Here is an 11,929-nt window from a genome sequence, read left to right on the forward strand (position 1 = left end):
TCTCTAAATTCAATTTTGCTATTTTCCTGAACCTTTTTCTAACCCAGTACTTCTTTTTCTATGGACTCTTTATTCTCTTTATTCTTCTTCTTTAATTCCTCATTCTCATCCTTTACTTCTTTTAACTGTCTTTTTAATTCTTCTATTTCTTTATTTAGGTTTTGGTTCTCCTTCTTTAGTTCTTCCAATTTATCAACTCTTTGTGTAATCAGTGCAAGTTGACTGAACCTAACCTCCCACTGTTCGTTCATTTTTGCTAGTTTTTCCTCTAGACTTGCTAATCGGGGGAGGTTGTCATCTCCTCCCTCATTAAATCCATGGAAATAATTATCTTCACCTTCCTTTGCGTTGCTTTTATCTATATTTCTGATTTTTACGTTTTTACTAATCTCTTCGACTTCACCTCTATCGTCTGCGCACCTTTTGTTGACATTCCTTCTGACTTCCGGGGTCCGTTCGTCCCCTTCCTTATTTCCTTCCTCAGTAGTCCCTCCCCTTCTCCTTTTTCTTCATCTTCCCACTACACCATGAGCCTTCCCCTTGCCTACTAATACAACACAGGTACTCCCTCGTCGCTGATATCCACGAAAATTGATTTTTTTTTTTTTTTTTTTTTTTTAAGTTCCAAACTTCGCTGTCACTTCGACTGTCGTGTGTGTGTATTTACCTAGTTTTATTTTACGGGAAGGGAGCTATGCTCGTGATGTCCCGTCTTCATATCTCGTTCTATCTAGACTATTTTTAAATTCGTGTATTGTTTTTGCACACACCACTTTCTCATTTAATTTGTTCCAAACGTCTATTACCCTGTGGGGAAAGCTGCTTTTTTCAGGTCTCTTCTATAACTGTCTTTCTTGATTTTCTTTCCGTATCCTCTTGTATTTCTACTATCCCATTTTATTAGATCCTCTCTATCGATAGTTTCTATGCCTTTCATGATTCTATAAATAGTTATCATGTCTCCTCTCTCTCTCTTCGTTGCTCTAATGTCTGTAGCTCAAGTTTTGCTAGTCTCTCTTCATATGGTAGTTCTGAGAGTGTTGGTGTCAACTTCGTAATTGCTCTTTGTATTCTTTCAAGTTTTGTTATACTTTTTTTTTTTTTTTTTCTTGGTGACCACGTCGCCGCTGCATACTCCAATCTTGGTCTTATCAAAGTGATTAGTATTTTCCTAACCATTTCTTCGTCCAGGTATGCAAAGGCCATTTTGATTGTTCTTATTAAGTTATAATTTTCTCCAAAAATGTTGTTTATATGTTTCTCGGGGGACATATTATTAAAATAATGACTCCCAAATCCTTCTCATTTTCTACTTTATTTTTCTTTTTTCTTCTCCCAATTTATATGATCCCACTATTCTTTTTTTGGCTTCTTCCAAATTCCATTATACTACACTTCTTAACATTGAATTCCATCTCCCATTTCCTCCTCCATTCCCATACTTTATTGAGATCATTCTGTAGCGACTCACAATCTTCTTCAGTGTTTACTTTTTTCAACAATTTTGCATCATCCACAAAGAGGCTCATATATCTCTCAATTCCTTAATCCATATCATTAAAACATTATTAGGGCCAGAACTGTTCCTTGTGGAACTCCACTTATCACTTCATCCCAATTAGAGTGTTTGTCTCTTATTACCACTCTCATTTTTCTTTCATGCAAGAAGTCTTCCATCCACTTCAGCAGTTTGCCCTGTATTCCTCCTGCAGTTTCTAATTTCTTTAGCAACTTCTTATGTGGCACCTTATCGAAAGCTTTTTTCAGGTCTAGAAATGCACAATCAGCCCATCCATCTCTTTCTTTTATTACATCTATTAGACTTGAATAGAAACGCATTAAGTTTGTGATGCATGATCGTCCTTGTCTAAATCCAAATTGCCTTGGATTTAGTACGTTGTTTGTTTGTTTGTTTGTTTGTTTGTTTGTTTGTTTGTTTGTTTGCTTGTTTGTTGTTGTTTTTTTCAAATGTCTTATCCATCTAATTTTGATCATTTTTTCACAAATTTTAGCTATCGTACTTGTAAGAGAGACCGGTCTATGTTTAGTAGGGTCTTCCTTGTTTCCCATTTTATATATTGGTACTATATTTGCTCTTTTCCAGTCTTCTGGAACTTTTCCTTCTTTTAATGAACTGTTTATTAGACTATGTATTTTGTTTTTTAGCTCATTCCTGTATTCTCTCAAAATCCGGTTTACCATTTCATCTGGTCCATGCGATTTTCTGACGTCGAGATTACTCAAGTGATTCATTATTTCATTCCTTGATACTTCTATCTCTTTCATAGGGGGGACTTTCTACTCCCACTCGATATCTCTAGGTTGTATGTTCTCCCTCGTAAACACCGATTTAAAATGCTTGTTCATAATTTCTGCCATTTCTATATCCTCTGTATATTCAACTTCTCCTTGTTGTAGTTTCTCTAATTCTTGTTTGTTTTTCAGTTTGTTGTTTACAAATCTGCAAAATAGTTTTGGTTGATCTTTACATTTTTCTATGACATCTTTTTCGTATTTTCTCTTTTCTTCTCTGCACAGTTGTACATATTCATTTCTATAACTAGTATATATTTTCCATTTTCAGGTCTTTTTTTTTCATTTTATCCAAGCTCTTTCCCTTTTGCTGTACCAACACTTTACATATTTATTTTCTTGTTTTTGTCTTGGAACATACTTTTCCACTCCTTCTTTATGAATTTTTGTCAAAATATTCCATTTCTATTCTACTGTTGTTTCCTCCTTGTGTATTTTTCCCAGTCTGCTTTTTTAAATAATTATCTTATTTTATCAAAATTTGTTTTTTCATACATCGATCTTCCCTGTTTATATTGTTCTTTTTTCATGTATTTTTCCTCATTTAGTTCCAGTTCAACCAATATGTGGTCACTTTTACTTATTTGTGCCTTATATTCAATCTTGTCCACTTTTCGGGTTCTGATGTAATTATTAGGTCCAGTCTCGATGGTTCTTCCTCATTTCAATACCTAGTATTCTCTTGTATCCATTGCGTCATTGTATGTTCTATAATTGTATCAAGTAGTACATTTCCCCATAGGTCGTCACCACACCTTCACTGTCATCTCTTCCCAGCAGATTTCTTTACAATTAAAGTCACCCATTATAACTATTCTTCCTCCATCTTTCATTATCTTAGTGTTATCTTTGTGTCTTATAACATATTTTTGTGTTCTTTCTCTTCCCACGAAGCCGTTTTAGGAGGCACATAATTTACTACAAACTCCCTGCTCTTCCCATCCTTTTCCTCCACTTCCATCATAATCATCTCTATTCTTTCCATATGTGACCTTCCTCACATTTATATCCTTCTTAGTCAGGAACATAACTCCACCCACTCTCTGTTTCTAATCCAATAATTATATACACAATGTCCTACACTGTTGGGTGGTGGTGGACCTTTCAATTTTGTCTCTACAATTCCCATTATGTCCAGTTCTTTTTTCTTCGGGTAATCATTCAGTTCGTTCAAGCCTTTTATTAAGCCATCTATGTTTGTGTAGGACACTTTTAATTTTCTGCTACTTCCATCGTGTTTTCTATTTTCCTTCTGTTTTTTTCTGCTATGAACCATTTTCTCACTTTCATATTCCTACAAATCTCATAATAACACTCTCGTCCTGTATGTCCTAATTTCCTACAATTATAGCACTGAAGTCTAACATTCCTTGAAGTGCTTCTCACTCTATGTTCACATACTGTTTTTGTAATCACTCCTAGAGTTCCAGGTATATTTCATTGTTGCATGCCTAATGTCATGGCATATGAATTAATTGCTTTACTTTCTTGATAACATTTACTTGCTTCTCTCAATCTACAATTTACCTCCACCTCCACCCTTCCCTTTCCTGCCACATGTGACCCCAAATACCTAAAGCTATCCACTTCCTCCAGCCTCTCTCCTTTTAGACTTACTTCCAACTCAGTGCTCATAGGGTTTGTTTTCTTCTGGTGTGATCTGATATTGTATTCTAAGCTTGCTAGCATTATGCTCCTTGTATATTCAGATAAATGCGTAGTTAGAATTCTGTATGTGTGTATGTACATGCGTGTCAGCGTAAATGTTCAAGAACTCACAAATTACCAATTGTGCCTATTAAGTAATTATCAATTTATTTGTAATGCGAAAATTTAATGAATGGGATATAGATCATTATTACTATCAAATTTAAGTTGTCGTGTAACTGAAATGTGTATGAATGTAAATTTCTTTGCGCGAGTGAATAATCGTAATAATTGTAGAAATTATTTATTAGCAACTGTTTTGGGCACGCTACCCAAGCGTCTAGTCACGCACGAGTAGTCGTGAGCGAGCTGCGAGAGAGTTAAGATCAACGAAGTTTTGTGAGAGTGAAGTCAAAGACGTAGAATGTACATTCCACGTACAATTACATTTAGAAAATACCTGCCGTGTTTTACTCCACTTTATTTATTGACCATACAATACTGAAAAATGTTTTGCCATACTTGTCTGAATGCGTTTTCTTTGTCTTTGTCGTCGTGTAGTTTGTCGTTGTTGTGTGTTATGTAGGGTGAAGTGTTAGTGTTGGATCCTTGTAGTCTCTTTATTGTGTTTCAGAAGTCTTGGGTTTTTAGGGGTTGAATTTGGTGTTTGATATTAAGTTGCTCCATGTTTCTTCGTAGTTTCTTTTGTGTTCTTCTAGTATTTCTGTTTGTAATTGTCTGATTGTTTGTGTTATGTGTGGAGTCCAGTTGTTTTCTGTTATGGCTTTGTTTTTTATGGTGTTTACCTTCCATATTAGTTGTTTTAGTGCTTTTGATGTTTTTGGTGTGGGTAGTTGTTTGTGGTGTGTTGTAGGTATGCTCTGTGTGATTGCGTTGTTTAATCATTTGTACCAGTTTTCTATTTTGTCGTCTATGTATTTTGTGTCTTTTATTTGAATGTTTGCGTTGGTTTGTGTTTCTGTGTTGTTGTATTTTTCTGTTGTTGTTTCTAGTATTGTTTTAAATTTCTTCCAGTCTGCTTCTTTGTATAATAATCTAGGTTGTGTGGGGATAGTGATCGCTGTGGTGGATAGTGTGAAGCGAAGTGGTATGTGGTCTGATGAAGTTATGTCGCCTGGGTGTATTCTGTATGTGAGGTGGTGGTGTCGGTTGGTGAATATCATGTCTGGATTGCTTGTTCCGGTGTTTGTAATGCTTGTTGGGAGGTCTGGGCCGGGGAAGGTGAGGTGGTTCTGTGTTATCAGTTGATGTATGTTTTTTCCTACTGGTCTGTTATATGTGTGTTTTAGTGTTTTGTGTTTTGCATTGAAGTCTCCTATGATGTATGTTGGTTGTGGTTTTTGTGTGATTTTTAATGTCTTGTGTTGGTAGGTATGGTCTTCGTGGTGGGAGGTATAATGTGGCTATGATTATGAGTCCTTTGTTTGTGTGTATCTCTATGGCTAACATGTCTTCATCAAAGTCGTCTAATAGTTTGTATTTTATGTTTTGTTTTATGGCTATGGCTATTCCAGCGTTGTCTTCGTTGTAAGTGTTTTGTGTGTGTGTGTGTGTTGTAGTTGAATATTTTAACTGTGTGTTTTCCTATGGAGTTGAGTAATATGATGCCTGGTGTGTGTGTTATGTAGTGGTTGCTTAGTTGGTGTCGTCTAGGTATGGTCCAGGATCTTACGTTATGTTTTAGTATGTGTATTGTGTTCATGTGTGTTTGGTTTATTAGTAGTTGACTGTCCATTGTGGTGTATCTATTGGTTTGTGTTTGCGTATGTCGTAGTATCCTTGTTGTGTTTTTTGTATTTTGTTTCTGTTAGTCTTTGTATTGGGGCTTTGGTCAGGTCAGTTAGTCCTTGTTTGATCATGGTGTCTACAGTCTCTCCAGGCATTTCTTTTGTGTATATGTATTGGATTTTTCCGTTTTGTAGAAGTGTGTGTGCGTTTTGGTGTATTTCTTTGTCTGTCATGTCTGTTGTGTTAGGTGTTATTATTTGTATTTTTTCTGTATTATGGTCTGCTTTCTTTGTCTTTGTGGGTTGTTCAGTTTCTGTTTTTTGTTCTGTGTTGTGTGGCCTTTTGTTTCTTTGTTCTTCCGTTTCCATATCTTCTGGTTGTGATTGGGTGTGTGTCGTGTTATTTATCATGTTTTATATAGCTGTGGGGTTGATGACTGGGGGTGGGATTGTCACTGTGGGGAGTCCATTTGTTTTGTATATTTCATTAAGTGTATGTTGATATGTTCCTGGTGTGGCTGCTTCCATGATATTAGCGTGTATGATGGCTGTGTTTATGATTGTTAGGTGCTTGAGAGTTGTGGGGTTGGGTGTCGGTGTGGGGGAAGACTGAGCAGTGTTCCCTGTGGCTATATTTGCGTATGTAGTGTCAGAGTGAGTGTGTGTGTGTTGCTCTTTGTTCTCTTATAGCTTCTTCTTAATTAGATTTTTTCTCACTTGGCATCTGGCTGCGTAGGTTGGATAGTTTAGGTTGCATGCGATGCATTTCTTTATAGCATTATGGCAGTTATTAATCCTATGTTCTCTTGAGCTGTATCCTGAGCAAATGGTATATGTGGTTGGTTGTGTGCAGTGTCTGAGTGTGTGGTTATATGAGTAACACCGTGTGCATTGTGGTAGGTATATATATGTTTCCTGACTAAGTGTATGTGGGGGGAAAGACTGGCTGAATATAAGAATGTTTTTTGTGTTTGGCATCTTGATGACGTTTGTTATCTTCATAAATCCGATAAGCCGTTCCATTTCGTTCTTGATCGATTCGGTATCCTCTTCGTATATGTGATCATCAACTTGTTTAATGATCAAGGTCCTCTTGGCATTAAGCTCTGGGGGGTCTACTATGTCGAGTCCTTCTTTGGCAAAGGCATTTTTGGTGATTTTCTTTGCCAATTCTTTTATAACCTTTTCCTCGGCGATGGCGGTGTGTTGACTTCCGTTGGTGTATAACTTTTGAATCGGTATTTCTAGTTTAGATGGTAGCTTCCCTATGGTGGAGCGTTTTGGTTGGCCGGCCGTAGGCCGGTTCTCTCTGATGTCGATTCTGCCCATTACGCCGAAGCGCATTGGGCTTTTGAATGTGTGTGTGTGTGTTTGTTAGTGTGTGTGTGTTAGAGTTGTGAAAAGAAAGAGGGAAGGAAAAAATGTATAGGGGAGGGGGGGGGTTGCAGGGATACGGTCTATGCTCACGTATTTAGCTAATTGGCTGACGGCGGTTAGCCTAAGGGAAAGCGGCTGCGTCGGCTGGCGCCCAAGTGCCCACTCGCAACGTATGGAATGGCTCGGTTGCCGGGGTGGTTGAGACCTACGCCGGTTCCGCTGAAGAAGCGGGAGACCGGGAGGGGGTTCCCTCACCCACCAGTCGACCGAACAAGTTTTTAGACCGCACGGGCTATGTTCAGTCGAAAGTGGGGTTGTGAGGGCATACGCCGACAGAGCGGGAGGCTGGAGAATCGCCTTAGCTCGGGTATCGGCTTATATTTCGTTGATGTGAATCGCTGGTCACTACGGTGGTTGGAGGCTCTTGTTGGCACGTCCTTTCACGGTGGTGTCTATAAGCGTTCTGTCTGTCTCTGTAAGCTCTCATATAAGCTAAGCCAATGAGCATACTGGATCGTGCAGAGTTTATATACACGCTTGGCGGCTCAAAGGGGTATACGAACGAGCGTAGAACGCTGTGTTCTGATTAGCCCGCTGAGATAGCCAATCGTGAAGCGCTATACTCGCCGAAGATTTAGCCCAGGTGAAGCTCCCAGCCTTACTGTTGATGTTGGGACGAGTAGTGGTGTATGCAGCTTCTATGGATTTCCTGGTCTTCTTATCCATACCTTTGTGTAATACCTCGGCTCGGGTCCATTGTGGGAGGAGCTCAGATTCGTCTACATGCACCACCATTGCGTTGGTGAGCCTATGGTGACGGAGGTCAGCCTTATGTTCCCTGATCCTTGTGTTAAGCCCCTTCTTCGTCTCTCCATAATATGCTTTATCGCATGATGTGCATGGGATCTTATACACGACGCTGTTCTCACTCCCCCTCATCTTGGTTCCAGAAACGGGAGCTTTCCCTCTTCTTTCTCTTCCATAGTGAATTGGATCGGCGGATTCACTCTATTTAATTGTCTCCTGATGTCATCCAGGTCCGTCCTGTTTGGAGCAATTATAAGCACGTCACCCACGTACCTGAGCCATATTGCCCTCCTTCCTACGATATGAGAGTAATGGTCCTTCTCTTGGACCTCCATGAAGAGGCAAGCAGCCACGGCGCTCAGAGGTGACCCCATTGCTAGGCCACTGTGCTGAAGAAACTCTTCTCCCTCGAAGGTGAATGAACCAAAGTTTACGCACATGGATACCAGCTTCATGAAGTCTCCCCTGGGCAGCGACAACTCCTCCTCGTCCATGTTGATGACCACTCTCCACACTGCCTCCAAAGCGCCATCTGTGGGAACTTGTGTGAATAAGGACTTGACACCATGACTGGCCATTTTCTTGCACCTCATGCGCAGCAGGTCCTCTGAATTTCTTAGATGAGACCCACTTATGGATCCCATGGTTTTAGATAGGGGCTTGGCCAAAACTTTCGCTAGTCGGTGGGGGGCACTGCCGATCCCTGATGTGATAGGCCTCATGGGGACCCCTGGTTTGTGGGTCTTGGGAAGACCCCTCATTGTTGGCGGGCGGGGGTCCTCCTCCATTAGGTGTTTTAGTCTGCGTCCCTTCTCTGAGCCTCCCAAGATCTTTCTCACCTTACCGTTGAAAATCACAGCTTCCTCCTTGGCGTAACCTGGATGTTTCTTCGTGTACGTGTCTCCATCTTCCAACAGCTGCTCCATCTTCTCCACGTAATCTGCTTTGTCCATGACCACGACGCCGCCCCCTTTGTCTGCTTGTGAGATGAAAATGCTGTTATCCTTACCGACTTCCTTCAGCGCTGCGATGTATCTGCGTGGGAGGGACCTCGGAAAACTGGCAGAAAGGGCTATACAGCATGCCGTGACCCCTTGTTTGAATCCCTTCTCAGCCTCGGTGTCCGACCAATTACTGTTTTTCAAGGTGTAGTCCGTGAAGCTCTTGTTATCAATCCCTGTGTCAAACTTGAGACCCAGGGATAAAGCCTCGGTTTCCGTGTCCGTCAGGGGCCTGGTCGACATGTTGTTGATCAAATCCGGTCTCCCCACCGTCCTCCATTCGCTGCTTGCACACAATACCTGTAACTTTCGCTGGAGCCTCACCTTCTGTGCCGTATCCTCCTCCTTCAGTCTTGTCACCAGGTAGTTGGGGAGATGTGTATGTCGCAGATTGTTCTTGATCTCCTCCATCCCGTACTGAAGTTGTTTGCAGCTCTCTTTCAAGTATATACTCGCACTCCTAGAAAAGGGTGTGGTATCACATCTGAGGTGTTGCGGCGTCGATTTTGGGACCACTTGCTCAGCGATGCAATCTAGTAGGAAAGTTCTTCGGTTCCTAAGACTCTGCAGTTTCCTCCTTGTATGCAGCTCCCTCTCCACATTGTCCAGTTCGCCATTGCCGTCTGAAGCCAAATGAAAATCCACACAATACCTGTCGAACCATGACGACTTCATACAGTACTTATCGGCACATAATGAGAGGACGAAAAAGGGGGTAGCTATGGGCTTCTTCCTGCGTGCCTACAGGATATGCAATGAGGAATTCCTGGAGGAGGAAATCGAATACGTCATCGCGGCCTTCTTGAGACTTGGCTACCCCAAGGGCTTGATCCTGAGCTTAAGACGAAAAGCGGAAGAAATCATCCACGTAAGCAGGTTAAAAGAAAGAGAAGGCAACGTCACCAACGGAACATCATACATGGCGCATCCTAACTGAGAAGATAGGAGACATCACTAGAATGCTCAGGATCACAGAACTAAAAGCAGCGATAACATCGGGAACGAAGATTGGTGATATACTAAGAATCGGAACCAAGATGAGGGGGAGTGAGAACAGCGTCGTGTATAAGATCCCATGCACATCATGCGATAAAGCATATTATGGAGAGACGAAGAAGGGGCTTAACACAAGGATCAGGGAACATAAGGCTGACCTCCGTCACCATAGGCTCACCAACGCAATGGTGGTGCATGCAGACGAATCTGAGCTCCTCCCACAATGGACCCGAGCCGAGGTATTACACAAAGGTATGGATAAGAAGACCAGGAAATCCATAGAAGCTGCATACACCACTACTCGTCCCAACATCAACAGTAAGGCTGGGAGCTTCACCTGGGCTAAATCTTCGGCGAGTATAGCGTTTCACGATTGGCTATCTCAGCGGGCTAATCAGAACACAGCGTTCTACGCTCGTTCGTATACCCCTTTGAGCAGCCAAGCGTGTATATAAACTCTGCACGATCCAGTATGCTCCAGAGAAAGATAACCACATTAGCAGACACAAAACGCTGCAGGGAGCGTTACACGTAAGCAAAACATCCTAGACGGGGCACACGCGTGGGAGCAACAGTGGCGCATTAAGACCAACGTGTCGAAATGCAAAGCTGTATACTTTTGCTGCAAGCGAACCAACAGAACAATCACAAACACTCCTCTTAAAATAAACAACACAAACGTCCCAGTGAAAAACCATACCTGGGTGCTGGGTAGCACACTTGATAGTAGCCTTACCTGGACCCCACACTTCCGCAAACAGGGAGCGAGGGCTAGGGCTGTGCTGGGATGGCTAAGACGCTTCAAAACTGCAACACTGACCACCAAACGTCGATTGTACCTAGCCCTCGTCAGACCGATTCTGTGCCAATCCCCGGGACTAAGCCAGCTGACATGTCCCACTAATAACTACGACCATCAGAAGGTTCAGAATACCGCTGTCAAGTTCATCACGGGTTCGCGATGGAGCGACTTCAGAACTGCTGAGTCTCTACACCGAATTTCCAACATCCGTCCACTCAACTAACACAAACACAAACTTCACACAAGACACCTAGAAAAACTGCACGACAGACACAAACACCTGATACAACACATTACACCCAGACCACACCGTACAGACTATCTGTCAGCTGCACCCGTCCCACGTGCGGTGTACACGATAAGACGTGTATAACCGTACCTATCAGTAATGCACCCCTTCACCAGCTTTGACTAGTGATAGCAATAATAATAATGATAATAATAATAGTAATAATAATATTGCATGTAGCCCATTAATTGACAGGCTATAAGCATACACGTTGGAGGCATCAACCCTCTATGTGTAGAATACACACAAATCCATACCGCAAACAAAACTAACACAACTACATGCACAAACAACTACATAAACTTTCTCTTCTACTGAAATTATTTTCATTTCCAACTTTCTCTCCTACTACATCTTCTCATTTCAGTTTACCTACCACTAAAATTATTTCCAATTTCTCTATCTTTCCCTAAGACTAAGCCTCCTACTCATTTTCTAACTTTGTTGGATGAGGATAAGAGGAATAGATATTCCATGTAACCTCACGGTTACACATCAATCGCAGTCTCCAACCCCAAGTCTCCTGCCCAGACCTCCAAAGCCACGACGCCGCGTAATAAATATCCCTAATCGCCCAGTGGCAAAAGCCCTATTTTATACACAACTACTGTCTTTTCATTTTCTTACAGACCTACTTCCCCTCCCACAAAAAACCGATCCCGCGCAAGCGGGTGGTCTTACCTAGCAAATCAGAAAAAAAAAGAGAGAGAAAGATACGTGTGAAAGAATTAAGGACATAAAATAATATAATTCATAAGGCACATTAGCCCCCACAAACACATATATCCCTCCCCCTAATATACACAAAAATAATAAAGATAAATGAATAAATAAATATATATATATATATATATATATATATATATATATATATATATATATATATATATATATATATATATGATGATTATACACATATATATATATATATGTATATATATATTCATAT

At 41.0% G+C, this 11,929-nt stretch overlaps 1 protein-coding gene across 1 annotated transcript; it reads right to left on the reverse strand.

Moving 5' to 3' along the window:
- Window positions 1-7,443: 7,443 nt before the first annotated feature.
- Window positions 7,444-9,568, reverse strand: LOC143017485 (uncharacterized). Its single transcript, XM_076172274.1, has 3 exons — window positions 8,331-9,568; window positions 7,748-7,893; window positions 7,444-7,577 (listed from the first exon to the last, which is right to left on the reverse strand). The coding sequence occupies exons 1-3, from the start codon at window positions 9,566-9,568 to the stop codon at window positions 7,444-7,446; spliced, it is 1,518 nt and encodes a 505-aa protein (XP_076028389.1).
- Window positions 9,569-11,929: the final 2,361 nt, after the last annotated feature.

Source organism: Oratosquilla oratoria, chromosome 32 (genome assembly GCF_046742065.1).
Source record: "Oratosquilla oratoria isolate Oo_2021 chromosome 32, ASM4674206v1, whole genome shotgun sequence".
In the NCBI taxonomy this organism is placed as follows: Eukaryota; Metazoa; Arthropoda; class Malacostraca; order Stomatopoda; family Squillidae; genus Oratosquilla; species Oratosquilla oratoria.